Genomic DNA, 22,566 nt, shown 5'->3' with positions numbered 1-22,566 from the left:
ACACACATGCACACACCTTAACCACATAAGAACTCCAAATTATTATTAACACCATTTTAAAATACAATATCTTTTCAGGGTATGTCATCCCCAGCGTAATACTATTTAAATCATACGGGCTTAAGTGACAGCAGCTCTAGTAAAATCTTTTCAAAGCTATTAAATCTTAATTCATCCTGTCAGAGGGCATGAAAGGGCTCCGTTAGCATCGTTTAGTTTAAACGCTTGTGACCCGAAATGGAATTAGGGTCAGTGTTCACTTCACATCGTATCCATGTTTAAGCTTATCCAGCAAAACGAGACGAAATATCAGAAGCTTGCATGTTTACGTCTAGACTGGCAAGATTCTGAATCCCTATACATAATACAATAGTACTTAAGAACTGTGTGTCTAGGGTTTAAAATATTTTGCCATATATTTAAAAACGTCATTTAAGTAACTTTTAACGATATTCGTAAAAAGTTGATCTTTTTATTCTTTCATTGTTTTTCTCTTCTAAATAAGTAGGTATATTTTGTGCTGTGTGGCTACGGCACCAAAGAATATAGCCACCGCCTCTCTTCCCGTGGGTGTCGTAAGAGGCGACTAAGGGATAACAAGGTTCCAGTACCACCTTGTAGCTTAAGAAGCTGACCAATGGCGGGATAACCATCTCATCGCTGGCTTTGAAACCCACAGGCCGAAGACGGACAGCAGCGTCTTAGGTGCGACAAAGCCAGCCCTGCGGTCACTAACCCGCCTGTCCAGCGTGGTGACTATGGGCAACACACATGAGTTCACACATTTTTGGCGCGAACTTGTGGAGGCCTATGTCCAGCAGTGGACTGCAATAGGCTGGAATGATGATGATGATTTATATTTTATAAGTTCATATCCTCTTTAACTAGTAAAGCACACAAAGTTCTGGTCACTCCACTCACCACAGGAACACGTCACTGCGGTATCCCTTAGTCAAATCTTACGACACCCACGGGAAGAGAGGGGGAAGCTATATTCTTTACTGCCGAAACCACACATCTAAGCAGTGCTTAAGTGCTTAACAGTAAGCCGTAACCACACAGATAATACATATATCATCAAAATTAATTTAGACAGCTTCTTCCTCTTTGAGTATCCTCTCACAAAACCTTTTGAGAAAACACTCTTTAAAATAACTATCAGATGATTTGGTCAGAAGATTTTGAGGCAGTATTCCTTTGAACATTTCTTGCTAAACAATTGAAAATCTGCTGAATCTTTCTCTTCTTCCATCGTCTCGTTTATGAAGTGAATAAGTAGGTTTACAAGATACATATACATTTGTAATATATTTTAAATATAGATCTACTCTTCCTCGAAGGGCCTACAAGTACATTTTCATACTCAAGAGCTAATTTGCGGTAACACTTCGACCCTATTAATATAGTAATGCATTATTTTTATACAATGAAAACTACCAAGTGCGCTTCGTACTAAAACACAAGAGATTCCTTACCACCTTACTTAATTCTCATTTCATTTAGTTTCTTGTTAATACTGATTAATTTTTAGAAGGATTATGGATAAGCAAAATTTTTTTTTTTTAGAAACAAAATGTTGCTTTGTAATGTTTGTTCGTTATTATTTCGCGCTAAATAAAACATTTTTAATCTGTATCATAATTGTCTAACCAATGGTTATCAGTAGACTTATACCTGTATCATGCCTTGTCTAAAATTCCGTTGCGACTAAATTTTTAATTTTATTAGGTACTAGACAATCCTTACATTGCCAATCTGTGTTCCATTTGTAGATTAATTGGATGTAGTGCAATTTTCTCTCGGAATGAGTATTTAAAAATTTATAATGTTGTAAGAAAGGTGCAATTAATTTTTTTTTCTTTTCAACATATTGTAACGTCCGTTTAACAAATATTTTTTTAGTTATGTTCAAGTAAAAAAAAATTAATAAACAACAACGTTTTAATTTTTTATGCTACAAAAAAGACAAATGAACCATATTTTTTAGACATAATTCATTTTTTTTTTTAATATATTAATTTAAATCAAAAGACAGACGAATCTATTAACAATGGGAGGCAGACAAAGAATTAATTACTAAAATTGGTTTGTAATGAAGTAGCGTGGTGGATTAAGCTCCTATCCTTCTCTTACATGGAAAATGAGGCATATTCCCAGCAGTGGAATGTTACAGGTTTAACCGTGATCGTGATAGAGTACTTACAATAATCTCAATAATGTATGAGCATCATATATTTTCTACCGTAAATGTTAATTATTATATAAATATACTTAGAGATTCAAAGAATTTTAAGCTTTATGTAAAATAATTTATTTAAATAATTTTATTGACATAAAAATCGAATATTAATATACGACATTTCTCAACTTTAAAAATACAAAACAATTCTTGAAATTTAATTTGCTCTAGAGTGAAAATGTAATAAGTACGTAGTAAGTAAGACTTTCTTGAAATATTTGTAAAAATTAAAATAGTTATTACAGGGAAAGTCACGAACTAAGAAGAAAATAATAATTGAATCAAAATAAAATCTAAATTCTATTATCGGAAATTACATTCACCTATTTCCTTTATTTTTAATAAAACCATAATAAAACCCATAAATAAACGTACAATATATATTATTATATTTTATGAATTAAAATATTTATAACAAAACAATAATTATAAAATTAATAACTTAAGCTAATTACAAAAATATTAGAAATTATTACAAATATAAACAACCGAAATCCATTTTCTTGACCAATGATTCCACTATTATTTTTCAAGTTGAACGCTTTGACGTGAACTGATTGTGGGCTCTGATTGGTCAGCTTCCATCCCCCAAGAGGGTACACTCTACTACTGAATACCACCTCACCTTCGCCACAGAAAAGTTCTATACTGCTAGCGTCCAGAAAAACTCGCCAAGTACGAGAGTTGATAGGAGACCATTCCACCTGTCTGACATCACCGGAATCTCTGTTTAGGACGACCTTGCGATCCGCAGGGTTCCAGCGAAGGCGAACATTACCACCGCCATCTCGACCGTCCAATAATAAGTTCACTGTCTGATTTAAATCACTATCAATAAACAGCTCCACTGCCTTCCCGAATTCTCTAACCTCATTAATTCCAATATTGCCATCCACTGCTACTCCATTTCTCAAATTGACTACCGCCTCAACAGGTTTCATAAGGATTCGATTGTTAGATATGGTTAGTTTTCTGGGTAGTGTCATTTGCCCTACCCAGCCATCGACGGCTTCAGGATGTGATACCTCCCACATACTATTCCACGCAACTATATAACGCGTTCCATTCACTGCGGTAGTTGTCGCGGCATAAAAATCATGTCCATAGTCTATTTCTTGGAACTCTACTTCCCTCACAAATTTATTAGTAGTATAATTGAAGCTTCCAATTATATAGCCATTTTGAAAAGTGTTTTTGTACCTGTCTCCTTGTGATTGCATTCCTTGTGGTGACATAAGTAGTACGAATTTTCCGTCAAGTTCAAAAAAGTCTGGACACTCCCACATATATCCCAAGTCACCTTTAGACTCGTCTAAAACTGTTAAATATTCCCAATTTTTCATATCTTTCGATTTGTACAACAGGACTTGTCCTCGATTGTCCGTATTCCTGGTTCCAATAACAACGTAGAAATTGTTTCCGTATTTCCATACTTTTGGGTCTCGGAAATCGGGAGCCCCGTTCGGTGATTCGGTAAGAACAGGATTATTATTATCTTTTTGAAAGTCGACTCCATCGGTACTGTAGGCGAGGTACTGGCTCTCGTTAAAAAAAGGTTCGACACTGGCGTTCCTGCGGCCTGTATAAATGAGTATCATCGTATTATTCTCCGTAATAGCACTTCCAGAGAAACATTGTTCGGTTTCAGGCAATAATGCCGTAGGCAGTTCCTTCCAATTTACGAGGTCGGGACTGGACGAGTGACCCCAGTGTATCGGGCCTACAACACTGTCATAAGGGTAGTATTGGAAGAAAAGATGGAATTCTCCATTACGGTAAGAGAATCCATTCGGATCGTTCATCCATCCAACTGGCGGTGCAAGATGGTATGAAGGCCGATACCTGGGATTAATCTCCTTCTTCTTTTTCTCTATGTACTCTCTTAGCGCAACTTTTCTATTTTCATAACTATCATCAGACACAACGTAGGATAACGCAGTAAAACACAGTAGGATGGTAACGTTATGTAGTGAAGCCATCGTTACTTTAACAGAGGTTGCATTACTGCATCATTTATAAAATGTAATTATAAAGATACCGATTATCTTGAGTGTTTTGTTTAGCGTCCACTTTAAGTGTAATTATGATGTGACAAGAATGGCATGCGACGATATTCAGCAAAAATAATATTTCAAATGACTAACAAACTAATATAAAAATTACCAGTTTTTGAAATTCAATTTATAAAGCAAATAATTTATCTTAAGCTTAAATTTTCGACAAATCAACGTTAACTCAAATTTAAAGTTTTTTTTCTGTATACCACTAGAATGGCAAACAAACATACGGCCCTCCCTTATGGTAAGCGGTTACCATAACTTATGGATGCCTGCAACACCTGAACATCGCAAGCACGTTGCCAACCAAATCGCAAGATCTGGCCGCCTTACCACAGAAGCACAACACTGCTTGGGAACAGTGTTATTTAGCTGTAATCTTCTGTAAAATCGAGGTACTACCCCAGTCGAGCTGCTCCAGATTTGAGCAGGATATTTCCTACTCAGCCCTAACTCAAAAAATATTTATTAGTATCAACGTTATATTAGTAATAAGGGGGTCGATTACAATCAGACCAGAGGAGTAGGATGAAAATTATCTAACTTATAAAAAGATGTTAAAATTGCGTTACAATTGTTGTTCATCGATAGTAATTAAATTTAGTCTTTACAGTCTTAAATCGTAGTACTTAATGTCTCAGACAGTCTGTTCTGGTCCAATGATGTGTAACCAAAATTCGATTTAAAAATTTGAATACGTACTTGTCTATACTAGTTCAATTTTTTTTTAATTATAAATGTCAGTAATTTTTATTTTATTTTTTACGGCGAGAGACAGTAGTATAAGAAAAAAACGTCGGGATAAAAATTACATAGTTTTTTTTTCATTCATTTAGAGACAAAACAATTGACTAGTAGGTAAATCTTTGACAATAAGTTTTAATCTATAATTACGATCGAAAACATAAAAATGATAACGAGAAAAGAAAATATAACGCTAGTAAAGGTACATTGAAAAAAAATATTAATTTAAATATAAGGTGAATCCGTGAAGCGTGTCTTGTCTAGTTTATAATATGGTTTTGATTGTTTGTCTCAAATGTTATTTCCGTGTGTACGAACTAACGTTGTTATAATCGCTGTGAAATGATTCATACAAGTACTTATGTTATTTAACTATGTACTAGCATTTCATCCGTATTTCGTATGTTTATTGGTATTACATAACAAGTATCAACTTTAGAATACAATAATTGAGTTTGCTCTTAAACGAAAAAAATCGACTTCAATTAAATGGACAAGTAATACAACGTAGGTAGACGAAAAAATAGTCAAATAAATACGCGTTATCAAAGATTACTCAACAAGCAGTCATCAGACTTCCATCAAATGGGACTACAAAACCAGTATGAGCTTTCCATTCAAACAAAAATCATCAAAATTAATACACTCAGTGAAAAGTTATGTGGTATAATACAACGTAGATCGACGAAAAAATTGTCAAGTAAATAAGCATTATTAGATACAGCTCGAAAAGTACTGGTCATTTTTTGATTAAATTAAAATTGAACAACAAAACACGCACATAAAAACGCTTAAACCATTTTTGTGTTACTCTTACTGACACTACAATAGGGTCCTTAAACGTTAAAAAAAATTTCGCGGCTTGGATCGCATTTTTCTGTTTTTTAAAGTAAAACTTTCAAATGTACCGAATTTCTTCGTTGGTTACGCCCATTTTGGCGGAAAGAAAAACAAATGAAACGAGGCGGGAATATGTTTTTACTTTTTAATTTCACTTTTGAAATACTTATTAGGTATCAAAACCAGCCAGCTACAAAGAATTACAATCAGAAGAACTTAAAAAAAATATAAACGAACATAAAAAAAAAACAAATCCAACAATACCTATAAACTTGTTTCATAACTACGACTGCTGATTCGACGATTCTAATTACAAATAACTCTGAATTCATAGAAATAACGATTTCAGAGCTATATAAAAGGTGCAACGATGTAACAAATTAGTATAAAAAATATATTTTTACTTGGAATTTAACTCAGTTAGGGCAGAGCAGGAAATTTCCTGCTTAGAATGTGGACCAGCCCGACTGTGGTAGTACCTCGACCTTACAGAAGATCACAGCTGAATGATGCTGGTTTCAAGCAGTATTGTGTTCCTGTTGGTGAGTAAGGTGACCAGGGGAATTAGGGATAGGGTCAACAAGGCGCTTGCGATGGTTTTGGTGTTGCAGACGTCTATAAGTGGTAACTCAATGATCAGTACAAAAGAAATTATTCACTGACCAGTAGTTATAACATTGTAAGAATAATCTTAATAAGGTAAATTTGTATTCCTAAATGAGATATGTGTGGTACTATAAATAATTTAATGTCCTGAAATGACCTATTTCTAGGTCGATGCCTCTTTACGTATCAATATCTTAACTGAGGTAGGGCACAGTAGGAATTTCCTGCTCAAAATATGGAGCAGCCCGACTAGGGTAGTACCTCGACCTTACAGAAGATCACAGCAAAATAATACTGTTTTCAAGCATTATTGTGTTCCTGTTGGTGAGTAAGTGTGCTGTGTGGCTACGGCACTAAAGAATTTAGCCACCCCTTAGCCTTCTCTTCCCGTGGGTGTCGTAAGAGGCGACTAAGGGATAACAAGGTTCCACAACCACCTTGGAACTTAAGAAGCCGACCGATGGTGGGATAACCATCCAACTGCTGGCTTTGAAATACACAGGCCGAAGACAGGCAGCAGCGTCTTCGGTGCGACAAAGCCAGCCCTGCGGTCACCAACCCGCCTGCCCAGCGTGGTGACTGTGGACAAAACACACGTGTTCACGTTATTTTTGGCGTAAACTTGTGGAGGCCTATGTCCAGCAGTGGACTGTATAGGCTGTAATGATGGTGAGTAAGGTGACCAGAGCTCCTGGGGGGATTGGGGATTGGGTCGGCAACGCGCTTACGATGCTTCTGGTGTTGCAGGTGTCTATAAGCTACGGTAATCGCTTACCATCAGGTAAGCCGTACGCTTGTTTGCCGAGCTAGTGGCATAAAAAAAAGAAGGTATATTATCAACGGTATTTCAATGCTGAACACGAGACTGATTTAAAATAAAAGCTGTAAGATGTAATGCCAAAACAGATTTGAATCTATGACACATCGTTTTGTACCTTAAATATTCAAATTTACCAATTTTGCTAGGATGACAATCAAGCGTATGGTACGCCTTGTGGTAAGCGGTTACCGTAGCTTGTAGACGTCTGCAACTCCAGGAGTCTTACTTCAGGAACTCCCTAGGACTTTTGGGTACTTTAATCAGTAAAGGGACACAACACTATGTATGAGTGGTGTTCGATAGCTATGATCTTCTGTAAGGTTCAGATCATAAGCCGGGCTGCTTTAGGTTTTGAACAGAATATATTCTGCTGCGTCTTACCTACTAACTTTAAAAAAAGATACATGTAAATCAATAAAATAAAACTTTAAAAAAGATGAATAAAAGTATAAAGAAATAAGTAAAATCTAATATATATAATTCTCGTGTCGCGGTGTTTGTAATTAAACTTCTCCGAAACGACTTGACCGATTCTCATGAAATTGTGTGTGCACATTGGGTAGGTCTGAGAATCGAACAACATCTATTTTTCAACCCTTCTAAATGTTAAGGGTAGTCCACTCCTAATTTATTTTTAATTTTTTGATAAATTATTTATTATTTATTTTATTATGATTTGGCATTAAAAATTACATACAACTAAATTTTCACCCTTCTACCACCAACCCCTATTTTTAAATAGCGTTTAGCGGCAAGACAACGTTTGCCGAGTCAGCTAGTATAGGTATAATAAAAAAAAAACATCAATAATTATCGACCAATTTCTCACAATGAAACATTCTTTAAAGTAATTTTAAGAAAACTCGTTCTCGAGAAATATAAGTTCGTACTTCAGAAACGTCTTTTGCGAATGTTGATTTTGTATAATAAGGGTTCGTTTCACGTACAACCCGCGCTTATCGACGACTGACATGTCGGAACAAGAGGTTAATTAAAATGTTACCCGCTTTAATTGTATAACATGAAGCCTAATTAAGTATGTTAACCCTTCAGCAGACGCGTGTGGCACAAAGTGCAACGTCCCTTTTGAACTTGATTATTCTTTTTGTAATAGTTGTTATTAATTTTTTAATAACTATAACAATATTGCATTTCATAACAATATATGAAATGTTATAAATATCTTTACAAATAAAGGAAAAATTAATAAGAACTAGTTTTTATCATAAAAATTACATTTATTTTTAAACAATTCATTTTTTTCAGGCAAATATTGAATATTAAGAATTATAATAAACTAGCTGACCCAGCAAACGTTGTTTTGCCATTCATTTTATTAAACTTCTCAATCTCCCCAACCCCCCCCCTTTATAACTTAGGGGTATGAAAAATAGATGTTGTTCGATTCTCAGACCTACCCGATATACACACAAAATTTCACGAGAATTGGTTAAGCCGTTTCGGAGAAGTTTAACTACAAACACCGTGACACGAGAATTTTATATATTAGATTAAAACAGGATAATAATTGTATCTGCTCGTAAACAAAAAAACACCGACTTCAATTACATCGACAAGTAATACAACGTAAGAAGACGAAAAAAATTAACAAACGCACTAGTCGTCACTACGATTTTTCGAGGGTTTTTCTCGATTTCTCTGGGATTCTATGATCAGATCTTGCTTTCCTTATCATGGTACCACACGTAGAATATCTACTTTCCAAAAAAAAAAAGAATTATCAAAATCGGTTCATAAATGTCGAAGTTATCCCCGAACATATATATATATATATATATATATATATATATACATGCAAATGTCATTTACATCATCTAAAAGTACAATATAAAATCTGAAATGAAAAATAAAAATTTTATATAACTAATATACATACGAAAAATAAATAAAAGGTTGTATTCGTCTATTTCTGATTAACTACGCTTTATTTTTATACAAGTTGGTAAAATAAAATGAAAATATGACTTATATTTGAAGGAAAACTTATAAAATTATAACTGAAAGCAACATGCACCAGCAGCTTTCTGGTGGAACCTGTATGCTAACCTATATGCATTTTTTTTTTCAACATAAAAAATAAAATAATACAAAAAATTAGAAAACACAAAAATTTTGAACAGAATTATTATGATAATTTTATTCTAACTTTGTCAGGATATTTATTTTATTGGCTTTTGCAATATTGGAACTGCTTATAATTAACTTTTAGCAAAAAAATACACGGCCAGGCGCTTTGTATAAAAAGTGCAACAAACAGATGTATCCTTGTTGAAATCACCACTAAGAATGAACGGAAAAAAACAGGATTGCCAAAAAATTATACCTGCTTTAGTGAGGGTTTGGCAAAAAATAGATCTCACCTAAAACGTTCAATCCTTAACGGTATGGAAAACCCACTCAAAAAGGAGAAAATGTTGCACTTTGTACCCCGGCACGACCACTGAAGGGTTAAATATAAACTTTATTCCTTACTGCGTTTATATTTTCCACTCGGACAAGAAAATGTACAGATTAAAAAATAATTAAAGAAATTTTAATACAGAAATACCGCGAGCGTCGGACCACATCCTAACTTCACTAGGAAGTCACAAGTCTGGCAATCTGCAGCCTTATACAATAAATCCCCAGTAGGATTGGCGAAATGCATAATGTAACAAAAGGTATGAGCAATTTTGAGCCTATGGATTATAAATTATAATAAAAAAAGTATAATATTGTAAAATACGGCGATGCAAATAGGTCAGTTAGTATTGATTAAGATAAAATGAAGACGGATTAACGCAATGGTCACAACAACTGGCTGTTGCCATAGATACCGTGCGTTCTATGCGAGAGCAGTGGTGATAGTAATTTTCTGGTCCCTGACCCAGGATTATGTTTACTAGGCTCTTAAGACAGCGAAACGTTTGCTTATTTGCTTATTTATTTACCTGATATTTTACAAATCTAATAAATAGAAATTAATTACTAAAAGTCTCTGGTAAGCGCAAAACTTGGAAAGGGTTGGATTGATCCGACTATTTCTTAAAGTTATCTCATAATTTGTAGAAGTTTTAAAAATCATGAAAATTACGCAGACATTTGTAAAAATATCAGAAAAGTAATAATTATTTACACTTCATGCGCTTAATAATCACAAGACAGGATAGCGTGTGTTGGATCATTTAGTTTATAAAAAGTTTACAATAGAACAGCTATGCTGTGTGGTTACGGCATTAAAGAATATAGCCGCCACCCCTCTTCCCGTGGGTGTCGTAAGAGGCGACTAAAGGATAACACAGTTCCACTACCACCTTGGAACTTAAAAAGCCGTCCGATGGCGGGATAACCATCCAACAGTTGGCTTTAAAATACACAGGCCGAAGACGGGCAGCAACGTCTTAGGTGCGACAAAGCCAGCCCTGCGGCCTCCACCTGCTTGCCCAGCGTGGTGACTATGGGCAAAACACATGAGTTCACACCATTTTTAGCGTGAGCTTGTGGAGGCCTATGTCCAGTAGTGGACTGCGAAAGGCTGATGTGATGATTACAATAGAACAGAATACTAATGTTTAGCGCGAGCTGGGAGAAGGCTATATCGAGTGGACTGCTATAGGCTGAAGTGTAGAACGAAATACAGACCGATCTATGTGATATATGTGATTTTATTGTATACTTAAAAAGATTAAATAATAACAATGGTCTTCCAAAAAATTAAACACATGTTTTACTAATACTGAACTGTGATGATATAAGTACAAACAATAACACTAAATTTTTGTCGCTTTTAGGATTTGCTGTAAAAAATCTTACGGGATTAATGTACAGGATTTTCTGTTTTGAACCGCGTGATCATAGCCTAATAAAAAACTTTTATAAATACCATCGTCACACATTCACATATTCACAGCTTTAAAAATTCTCGCTCTAAAAATCGGCTTAAGAGCCTCATCCATTAAAACCCAGCACTAAAACAGGGATGGAATGATAACAGTAGCAAGTTTCCCCATTATGGCACCAAGTGGATAATGTCAGTGTTTTCCATATAAAGCTATATAGAGCTTAGTAAAATTAATAGAAAATATTAAACCAGAATTTTGGTTTTTTATGTACTATTTAATGTTCGAACTTAATTAATATATTTATTTTAATTAATAATTGAAATTTTTCGAATAAATTACTTTTAAAATATTATTAGTTGTGATTATTCGATTCACCCTAGAACAATCCTCGTCCTAGGCCACTTTCTCCATAAAGGAAAAGGGTCATAGCTTAAATATTACTTTATATTCACGCTTGAATTGAAGAGTAAGCTGTTGAATGCGTAACGAGTGCATTACGAAAAATGTGATCGGGTAAAACGAATGGAGTAAGAGAGACAGGTACACTTTTTTCTCTCTTTCTCTCATAGCCAGTTACGTTTCGTATATCTAAGACAAAATGCAGGCCTATTGTGCAGGCCTATTTCTAAAGAAGTTTTACTTCAATCGTGTGGTCTAAAGCATACTCGTTTTTTTTAAATTATTTTTATTGATTTAGTTATTTATTTATTTAATTTGACTGTTTTTCCAGATTCTATACAAAGTGAAATTAAATACGGCATGGGATTTTCCTTGCAAACTTTATTGCTCTTGAGACACGTATTAAAATTAATAATTAAGTTAACGTCTTACAAAATATTATATCATTGTCCAAGAAAAGACAAAACACCAACCTAATTATGTTGCTACACTAAATAGTAGACGAATAGCATCTTAACGCTTTCACTACAGCAAAGGCTCAAACGAAATTTTTATATAGATACTTTTAAAATTGCAAGCCACTTCAAAGTAGTTTTATATGAGAAGTTAACAGATTCGTTGATGGATGAGATAATTTGAAAGAATTTATGGCTGCAGATAGCGAGCTAGTAGATCTTGTTGCACATATTTATAACACAAACTTATGTAAGAAACATACAAAAGTGATATTGTAATCCGTGGTAAACGTTGGTGTTGTACTACTGTTTGTTTACACGATTAAAGAGAGTAATGAGAGAGCGATATACGAAACGGAATAATATAATGTTGTTCTAAGAACAATAAAACCCGACTTCAATTTACAACGAAAACTACAATACAATACACATTATTAGGAATGACTCAAAAAGTCCTCGCTCGAAGTTCATTGGCACCAAGCTATATACACCAACTTTCGAACAGTAAATGATTCAACTTAATCTGTACGGAGTAAAAATTTCTGAGACGGACGTAAAAAGTTCAATCGAATTGAATGAATCTCCTCATTTTTTCGAAGCTGTTTGAAAATATAATTATGCTCTGTGTTATTACTCAGAGCCTATATTTCACTACACAGTGCTTATTGCCCAGAGCCTGTATTTCACTACACAGTGCTTATTGCCTAGAACCTATATTTCACTACACAGTGCTTATTGCCCAGAGCCTATATTTCACTACACAGTGCTTATTGCCCAGAGCCTATATTTCACTACACAGTGCTTATTGCCCAGAGCCTATATTTCACTACACAGTGCTTATTGCCCAGAGCCTATATTTCACTACACAGTGCTTATTGCCCAGAGCCTATATTTCACTACACAGTGCTTATTGCCCAGAGCCTATATTTCACTACACAGTGCTTATTGCCCAGAGCCTATATTTCACTAAATATATAAAGATAGATGAAGATAGCTGCTGAGGTATTAGTCAATACGGCTTTGTGATATGTTAATACGATGTTGTTATTCATTTTAATTTAGAACATGATGCATCGACATATCGATGTCGAGCTAAATCCCTTAAATGAAAAATCATCACAATCAATTGATTGTTGCCATTGATCCGGTGCTATAATCCCAATATCCTTAACCTTATTATAAATAAATAACTACAATAATAAAATAATTGTCCAAATCTTACAATTTCTGGCACAGTAAATTAAAACAGATTTTAAATAAAATAATCTATATAAATCGTAATTCAATCTTGTAAATTTCAAATTGAATCTAGGACTAACTGCAACTAGGTCTCAACATACTATAATCCCAAAACTTATGAGACGACATTAGAGTTCTGTTGCTAATTTATGTTTAAATAAACATGGTAAGTTTAAATTAGTGAATTAATTAATAGGGTAATTAGTAAATGTTTACTTAGAGATTTTACATAAAATACGTTGCATCATAGCATGGCTTTTATTTATAAAATTAGAAGGTAACTCTTCTGTTCACTACGGTATTCTATACGGCCAGTGATTATAGAGATTCTTGCATCTGAATATAGCAATTAGTTACTCCGGTAACATGTTCAAAGTAAAACAGCGTACCTACTTATTACATGAGCGTACTTTTTCAGTGAGGTAGGGTAAGAGTAGGAAACCTGCTTAAAATAAGGAGCAGCCCGACTGGGGTAATACCTCGACCTTACAGAAGATCACAGCTAAATAATACTGTTTTCAAGCAGTGTTGTGTTCTTGTGGTGAGTAAGGTGACCAGAGCTCCTGGGGAGAATTGAAGATAAGGCCGGCAACGCGCTTGCGATGCTTCTGATGTTGCAGACGTTTACGTTACGTTACGTACGCTTGTTTGCCGAGCTAGTTATATAAAAAAAATATATATGTTCGACTCGGAAATTGATTGCTTCGACGAAAACCGGCAACGTCAAAGCATTTAATCGCACTTCTGCACAATGAATGGCAGATACCGTTAAATTTTTAAACTCAGAATAACAAATTTTCTAATGTGCCATTTGTTACACATACAAACAAACAGGTATCTCTTTTTATTTGTATCATAATAATATTTTGAGTGGAGGCACTTGACGTCAAGATGACATTACGTTTCAGTGCAACACATAATTTCGTTATAAAATATTCCAGTTAGTACCAACCTAAGTACCTTAGTGTTATCAATAAGTCAATTTTACCAGGAAGTTAAAAGAAACTAAGTAATAATTAAATAAAGTAAGTCTCAATCCCATTTTTAGATTTAAACAAATAAATTAGATCTTTAACACTCAACAGGGATGGCAGAATATACAAGTATATTGCTCAAAATCTGGAGCAACCCGACTGGGGGAATACGTAAGAAAAAGATTTATACTATATCAAGTGGTAAATAAACGAATCAAATAATTATTACTATTAGATTAGATTTGAAAATGTCGTAACGCCATCTATCGGAACCCGGGTTCAACAAAAACGTAACGAGGTCACTCGTTACGTTTTACTCCTTTTACTCCTCACACTCCTTTTACTCCTCATATTTTTTTCATACCGGGGGCCTTATATAAAAATTGATTCGTAAGAAGTAAACTTCAAAATTATTCTATATTAATTTACAAGGCCCAGGTCAGAGAAATATATGTAAGAAAGTAGCAGTATTTTAGATTTTATTGTCCTGCGTACCAAGGTTTAATTGTTTCGACTGCAAATGGCACAAAGACATAATTTGATTGAAGTGGAAAATAAATAACGAGAATTCATTTAGAGTAGTTCTAATGTCTGCGCTTCTAGTAATCGAGTTTCTCAATTAAATAAGTTATACCGAGGACCTGCTAGGACCTCCGGAAGCGTAAAATAAATTAATCGTCTTAGCACTGAGACGGGAAGTTCAGTTTGTGCAGAACAATTTGTTTTGATTTTAAATTTTGTTGAAGCCTTGCTGAATGCATTTTGAATAAAGCGCAGTTCAGATATCGACATTTGTTTTCTAATGAGGTTCTAATAACGCTTACGCGCTTACGTTTCGGACGGTAATATCCCATTGTTGGGCATAGATTTCTTTCCCTATGTAGGAGAAGAGTCAGAGCTTAATCCACCACGCTGCTCCAATTCGGATTAGCGGATATATTCCCTACTATGAGTAATGATCGCTATCAGGTATACACGATAACAACCGGTGCCGACGGCTTAACGTGCTCTCCGAGGCACGGTAAGGAGACCCACAAGTCAAGACTACACGAACACCCAGACCACGGCAAACATCTGTATCGGTAATACAAATGTTGGGGATCGAACCCGCAACCGCCAGCGCCACAGCCACAAACCAGTGCTGTAACCGATGCGCCAACCGTCGTCGATTTAATAACACAATTAACTTTTTCATTTCGTTTAAGTTAAGTAGTCAATAATGTTTATAAAAAGACAAGCAACACAAAAACATTTTTTCTCATCTTAACGTAGAACTATTAACACGCAAATGGGTTCATAAATTTTGTGATATTGGTTACAACAAAGTCAATAGGCTTAAGTGTGTTAAGCTTACAGGTTTTTTATAGATTAGACTAGCTGACTCGGCAGACGTTGTCTTGCCGCTAAACGCTATTTAAAAATGGGGGTTGGTGGTAGAAGGGTGAACATTTAGGGTTGTGTTTTTTTCTAAAAATAAAAAAATAAAAAATTTGGGGTGGACTACCGTTAACATTTAGGGGGATGATAAATAGATGTTGTTCGATTCTCAGACCTACCCAATATGCATACAAAAATTCATGAGAATTGGTCAAGCCGTTTCGGAGGAGTTTAACTACAAACACCGCGACACGAGAATTTTATATATTAGATTAACTGTGTATTGTGTATGTGTGCTCTCATTGTGTTAGTTGTGTGTCTGTAAGCAGTTTATGTCTCAAATAAATGTATTTCATTCTATTTTTAACCAACTTCAAAAAAAGGTGGTTTTTAATTCGTCTGTATTTTTTTAAATAGATGTTCATCATAATCATTCGAGCCTATTGCAGTCCACTACTGGACACAGACCTCCACAAGTTCGCGTAAAAAATGCATGAACTCATGTGTGTTGCCCATAGTCACCACGCTGGGCAGGCGAAATATATGTTACCTCAAAACTTTTTACTGGGTAGACCGATTTCGATGATTCTTTTTTTAATCGAGATATGGTGCGTGCTATGTGGTCCTATTTAAATTTAATTGAGATCTAACCAGTACTTTTCAAGTTATATCTAATAATGCGTATTTGCTTGACTATTTTTTCGTCGATCTACGTTTGTATTATATCAAATAACTTTTCACTGGGTATACCGATTTTGATGATTCTTATTTTAATCGAAAGCCAATGCTTGTTTTGTGTTGCCATTTAAATTTAATCGAGATCTGATGGTAACTTTTTGTGTAAGCATTTATAACGCGTATTTACTTGACTATTTTTTCGTCTATACCTACGTTGTATTACTTGTCGATGTAATAGAAGTCGATTTATTTTTTCGTTTGCGAGCAAACACAATTTATATAATATTTAGTGCATACCTAATGCTATTCTACCGTGTTGATTTTAAACTGTAAAGCGGAACTGTAGCTTATTGTTCGATGTAGGATAAATATATACGTAAAAAATAATAATATTATGGTTTGTGAAAAGAAAAATAAAAAAATACCTAATATTCATTTGGCGTGGTATTTCCTGGGCTTGGAGGAACTAATATTTGAAGAGCACTCCAGCCAAGTGTGTGATTAAACGAAGGATATGTTAGTATTGTTCTTCGCGTCAAGTACGCGAATGATTCAGAGAACTTTGTTTTCAATTACTAATTTTATATTGTGCAATTTTATAACGAAATAAAAATCATAATCAGTAAAAAGGTACGTATGGGAATAGGTACCATATAAAATTATCCATTTGATTTAACGCCTTTCAGTCTTTTAAAAGTTATAAATATCATAAGATGATATCGCCCATTTTGAAATATGTAAATCGAAATTTGAAACCTGTGATAAGGAACGTTATTCATAAATAAAATATCACAATACACAGCATCGGTCCTGCGTCACAGATGACCAGCCCACTGCCACTTCAACTTGCTAATTCTGAAGAAACTCTGAAGAAAGAAAATAAATTAAACAAATTTAATTACTAAGTATTAATAACATTGGTATGCAGATGTAGTACGTAATATTATAAATTTTCAGTTTGTTTAACTACTTAATCACCTATTTTCTAGCTTAATCCTTTGTTAAGAATTCTTAAGAAAATTACATAGAAAACTTTTTGCTTCTATTATACATATTTTCTGACCTCGACACAGAATGCAAATCCTTCTAAGAAATGGATGAGTCTGGGACAATTATCTATAAAAATAAATAAAATTAGTGTCTGTTTGTAATATTAAAATTTTTACTAAAATTGGAGTGTCTGTTTGTTATATTAAAATAATCACTTTTTACGAAATTAATATGGATGTATACACGATACATATATCCAAAATATTTTTTTTACAATTATTGTCTGTCTCTTTGTTCCGGGTAATCTTTGAAACGGCTGAACCGATTTTGACGAGACTTTCACTGGCAAATAGCTGATTTTAATAAGGAGTAACTTAAGCTACTTTAATTTGCTACTTTGATTTATTTTGTAACCTTGCGAACTGAAAAATATTTTTTTTTAATTCAACGTGGACGAAGTCGCGTCCACAGCTAGTTTACTTGTAAAGAAGAAAGAAGAAAGAAGTAAAAGAAAGCAAGAATGTTGCTATGATGATTATAGAAGGCTGTAAAACAACACACTATCATTCATCCAAGCAGAGCAGAAGCTATGAATGTGATTTAATGATTACATATATCTATCTATACTGAACTTAGTGTAAATCATGGAATGACAAATGGTTGTCATGAGACAAGGACAAATTGGAGGGAAAAGGGAGGGTGTAGGCGTGACACGTAGGAAATTATGGGGACGGCACTGATTGACGAACGAGTTAGTGTTAATATTTTCCTTATCAATTGAATCGATATCATAATCCAAATAGGTGGTAACTTCACATTAATTACTATCAATTTAATGGTATACTATATGGTTAGCTGATTAATCGTAAGTATACGTTCAAATCTAATTTTTTTGAGAATATCCTTGACTAAAATTTTTTGTTAAACGTGTTTTTAACAAAACTACTTTCGCCTGGTGCGCGGCAAAAAAAACCACTCGGTAGATTCGTTTTAAATTTTAAAATATGTTATTTAATACAACAGCTATCGCAGGACGAAAATTTAATTTATTGCGGTAAATATTTTAATCTTTTTACATGCAAAACGTGGTTTAAAAATAGAAATTATCGAACTACAAATTTCAACAACGCACCATGGCGTTAATGAATATAATATAATGCCTATAATAAATGGCGTTGGTGTGGCGTGGCGTTGCCGCGTCTCATTAATAGGCGTCATCAAAGATTATTTAATAATCAAAAATTGTTCATTATATCTCGATCATATTTAAATGGAACCATATGACAAGTATTAGCTATTGATTTATAAAAAAAAAAACATCAAAATCGGTGCATACGATAAAAAGTTATGAGGTATAATACAAAAAAACAGTCAAGTGTAATTAGATCTCAAATTCAAACAAGACTACATGACAAGCTTTCGATTACAGTAAAAATCATCAAAATCGATAAACCCAGTGAAAAGTTATGCGGTTTAATACAACATAAGTCAAGGAAAAAATAGTCAAGTAAATACGCATTATTAGATATAACTCTAAAAATACTTGTCGAAGCTCGATTAAATTTAAATGAGACTACATGACATGCAAGACCATTCAATTAAAACAAAATTAACCGAAATCGGTCCACTCAGTCAAAAATTCTGATGGAAACATACATAAAAAATACCATCAAATTGAGAACCTCCTCCTTTTTTGGAAGTCGGTTAAGAACTCGTGTAATTGTGAGCTGAGACAACCTCTTAAATATGTACTCAATTTGCTTTATATTATTTACTATTGATTTTATGTGATTTTGTTTTCCCTCCTTCCACACTTCTAACCGCTGTTATTGTATCGTGTCCTGTACCCAAAGGTTATATGGAAGAAATCGCTCGTTAGCGATAATATCGCCTTTGTACATTTTTTATTGTGTCTCTTTTTATACGTGTCTGTATTTCGGTGTACATTAAGAATAAATAAATAAATAATAATAAGTCGACGAAAAAATTATCAAGTAAATACGCATTATTACATAAAACTCAAAAAATGCTCGTTTGATCTCAATTAAATTTTAATGGAACAACATGACACCTTTCGATTAAAAAAAATCATTGAAATCGGTCCACCCAGCCATAAAAAAGGTACAATCGAATTAAGGAACTTCTATTTTGGAAGTCATTTAAAAAAACATAAATATTTCAAAATCAATATAAATCAGATCAGTTTGTAGACTGTGTAACTGTGTGTGTGACTGTGTGTGTTTAACCTTTTAAATCCTTTGTACTGACAAACATTTAATTTTAGGCTTTAAAACATCACCTTTTTACTTTATAGATATGAACAGTAAACATATACGCAGTTAAAACCGCTCAGTTCATTTAGTACATATATACCTAAATATATTTTCTAAATAATACCTAATTATTATAAACTTTAATTAACTGTATCAATAATTATAAAATCAATTACTAAACTAATTACAAAATAAAACTAAACTATGTACTAAGTACTAAATATAAAAATTTTGGTATGTTTATATATCTATATTTATTATCTATTATTTGGTATGTATATATTGTGATAACAAGGCCATCGATAACACGGCTGTTGTAAACGTTACTGTTCACATACAAAAATAATTGTTTTTTGATGTGATACGTCTACAGGCGAGGGTAAACCTAACAGGCCGGGCCGTGCCAACGCACGTAACACTTTATGATAGAATATAATAATATGTAGTATACTATACTATATAATAATTCAGTTGTCACGATTTTAAGGATATTTTTTAATTAATTTTTTGTATACAAAAAAAAATGTTGATTAAAAGTTTTACATCTGCCAGTCGTCGTCACGTAACGGCTCATATTTTTCTTATTTTCTAAGTGAAGTCTTTTAAGTTAAAAAGTTGAAGTTAGGACTCCGAGTACACTCTATTTAAGGTGCTAATAACTTCCTCGTTAACTAACGTAGGCGCGTCAATAGCCCATAGGAAGTCTAAATGATTAAATTCTGGATCTGTAACTTTATATATTTTCGTGGTAGGCGGTAGCTTTTCATAAAGCAATTTCACATCCTTTTCACTTGTTAGCAAATCATTTTCCGCCCAAATTAATGATATCTGTAGAGATATCTTAGAAAGATCGTAAGTAGGCGGTTTGTCTGTGCCATAGACTTTTTGGTTATCTTTCGATCCGTAATCGAACTGCTGAAATTCACCATCTGCCATCACTTCCTGTGCGAAATGGACTGCTGTCTTCCAAGATGTCCCAGTACCAAGATTCGATAGAAACACCGGCAACAGATTCTTATCAAACTGCTTTTCGTTATAACCACAGATATAGAAAATAACGTTTTTACACAAAGTTGAATCCACACTATCAGCATCACACGAACTTGTCATTTTACCGAGCACTGAGTCCTTGGGAATAAATTCGTGGGAACCGTATAGCATCTCCATATAAGCTATGTTACTTGCTATGGGCGCCAGTGATTTTAATGGGGACTTGAGATCAGTTAAAAATGCCACAGGTGCTAGAGCTATGCCAGATTTTAAGATCTCGTTGTATTCTGGTCTCAGTGTCAGCATTGCAAACAATATGGTAGTCCCCATTGAGTGTCCTATGTAATTTATAGTAGTACCTTCTCCTTTATTCTTTAATATGTAATCTATAACAGCTGGTACGTCGTGTAAGGCTACATCATGCCAAGAAAAATTCCAAAACGACTTTGAATCGCTTTTCAAGGTCACATGCTCCTTGGAGTACTTATTCCCTCGTATATTGGTCATCCAAACATCATAACCAGCGTCAGCTAAGACGTACCCAAGAGCTTTATCAGGTCCGTTCAGTATCCAGTCCGCAGAACTAGCGAACAAGCCGTGATGCAAAAGAACAGTCTTTCTTGAAATCTTTCCGCCACTTTTGGGATACGGTATTCTATGAACGTTTATCAGATAACCTTGAGAGAGTACCGTATGTGTTTCACACGTGTAGCCGTGACGCGTGATGATCCCCGGTACCGATAAAACAACATCTGGATTCTCCATAACAGCTCCAGGCTCCTCGGTCGGTAAATAAGACCACGAATCCGTCACTTTTCTACCACTTTCTTTGACACTTTCAACATAATTATTGATATCTGAACTAATTTTCTTCTGTTGAGCATCAACGTAATTTGTCATTCTATTCGTCACTCGTATCGCGTCTTCGTATGTCGCATTGAATGCTTTTTGCACTTTATTTTTTTGTTCTTCGAAAAATTCTTTAACATTCATTGTTTCATTTACGATAAAATTTTGTACAATATCGATTCCAACCGGCCAGCTTTTCGCCTGACGCGAGGCAACTAAAACTAACGCTATAAAGAGGTAGATGTTCATATTTAGAGGCTAAATAAAACTAACCTCGACCGATGTTACGTATCTGTGACCGTCAGCTGAATACAAACTTCACTATAATTGTATTAAAAGCTAGCAAACGCGCGTATCTATCGAATGTTTTTATATTTTTTATCTCTTTATAAAAACATTATTAATTTATATTATTACAAAATTGTAACGTATACTAAACGGATATTCTGATAGAAATGTTATATATAAACAATATTATTTCTTGTAAGCCATTTTACGATGTATAAATATCGAAACACGAGATAAATAATTGCGAAATAATGAAATCATTAAGTTATGAATAATACAATTCCGTGAATAATTAATGATAACAAAATAATTATATTTATATAGAGTGTTGTTGTTAGCGCAATTTTGTAATATAAATATTTATATTATGATGAACAATTTTGTTTCGTATCACGTTTCGGACTTAGCTTTTATTTTATTTCTTTTGTTAACTGTCTTACAAAAATGGAGGAAGTTCTCAATTCGACTATACGGTGTTCGATCCTAACTGCGTTTCTACAAATAATCAAAAAAAAATCTTAGCCCATTTTTAAATTTGTGTTTGTTAAGTAGGCGAGCTACTTTGACAGACTCATTCCACATAAATTTCGTGGGGAGTTGACTGTATTTTTTTTATCTACAGATATCTCTAATACTGCGTATTTAATTGACTGTTTTAAAAACTATGTCGTATTAACTATCAATTTAATTAAAGTCGGTTTTATTTTGTTTGCAAGCAAATAGAATAATTTCTATTTTAATAAATTAAAAAAAACCTCATGTAGATATTCAAATATAACTTCATGGTGTTTACTATAATCAACGTGATCTTATAAAGCACAATGACCTTATGATCTACACAGCTAATTATATACACAAAACGGGCTGAAGTTTGAGGACACTCTTGCGTAATTAAAGTCAAAGAAC

General features: G+C 33.9%; 2 protein-coding genes and 1 long non-coding RNA gene across 3 annotated transcripts; all 3 read right to left on the bottom strand.

The window, feature by feature from the left end:
• Positions 1 to 2,287: 2,287 nt before the first annotated feature.
• Positions 2,288 to 4,241, bottom strand: LOC123657037 (sucrose-6-phosphate hydrolase-like). Its single transcript, XM_045592636.1, has one exon. It carries the CDS (start codon positions 4,216 to 4,218, stop codon positions 2,674 to 2,676), a length of 1,545 nt encoding a protein of 514 aa, XP_045448592.1. The 5' UTR covers positions 4,219 to 4,241; the 3' UTR covers positions 2,288 to 2,673.
• Positions 4,242 to 17,018: 12,777 nt separating this feature from the next.
• LOC123656998 lies at positions 17,019 to 21,886 on the bottom strand. Its single transcript, XR_006743634.1, has 3 exons — positions 21,646 to 21,886; positions 17,249 to 17,386; positions 17,019 to 17,136 (listed from the first exon to the last, which is right to left on the bottom strand). It is a non-coding gene; the product is annotated as an uncharacterized LOC123656998 (long non-coding RNA).
• Positions 19,769 to 21,720, bottom strand: LOC123656997 (lipase 3-like). Its single transcript, XM_045592601.1, has one exon. It carries the CDS (start codon positions 21,619 to 21,621, stop codon positions 20,155 to 20,157), a length of 1,467 nt encoding a protein of 488 aa, XP_045448557.1. The 5' UTR covers positions 21,622 to 21,720; the 3' UTR covers positions 19,769 to 20,154.
• Positions 21,887 to 22,566: the final 680 nt, after the last annotated feature.

Source organism: Melitaea cinxia, chromosome 10, assembly GCF_905220565.1.
Source record: "Melitaea cinxia chromosome 10, ilMelCinx1.1, whole genome shotgun sequence".
In the NCBI taxonomy this organism is placed as follows: Eukaryota; Metazoa; Arthropoda; class Insecta; order Lepidoptera; family Nymphalidae; genus Melitaea; species Melitaea cinxia.
This window is presented reverse-complemented; position numbering and strand designations above follow the sequence as displayed.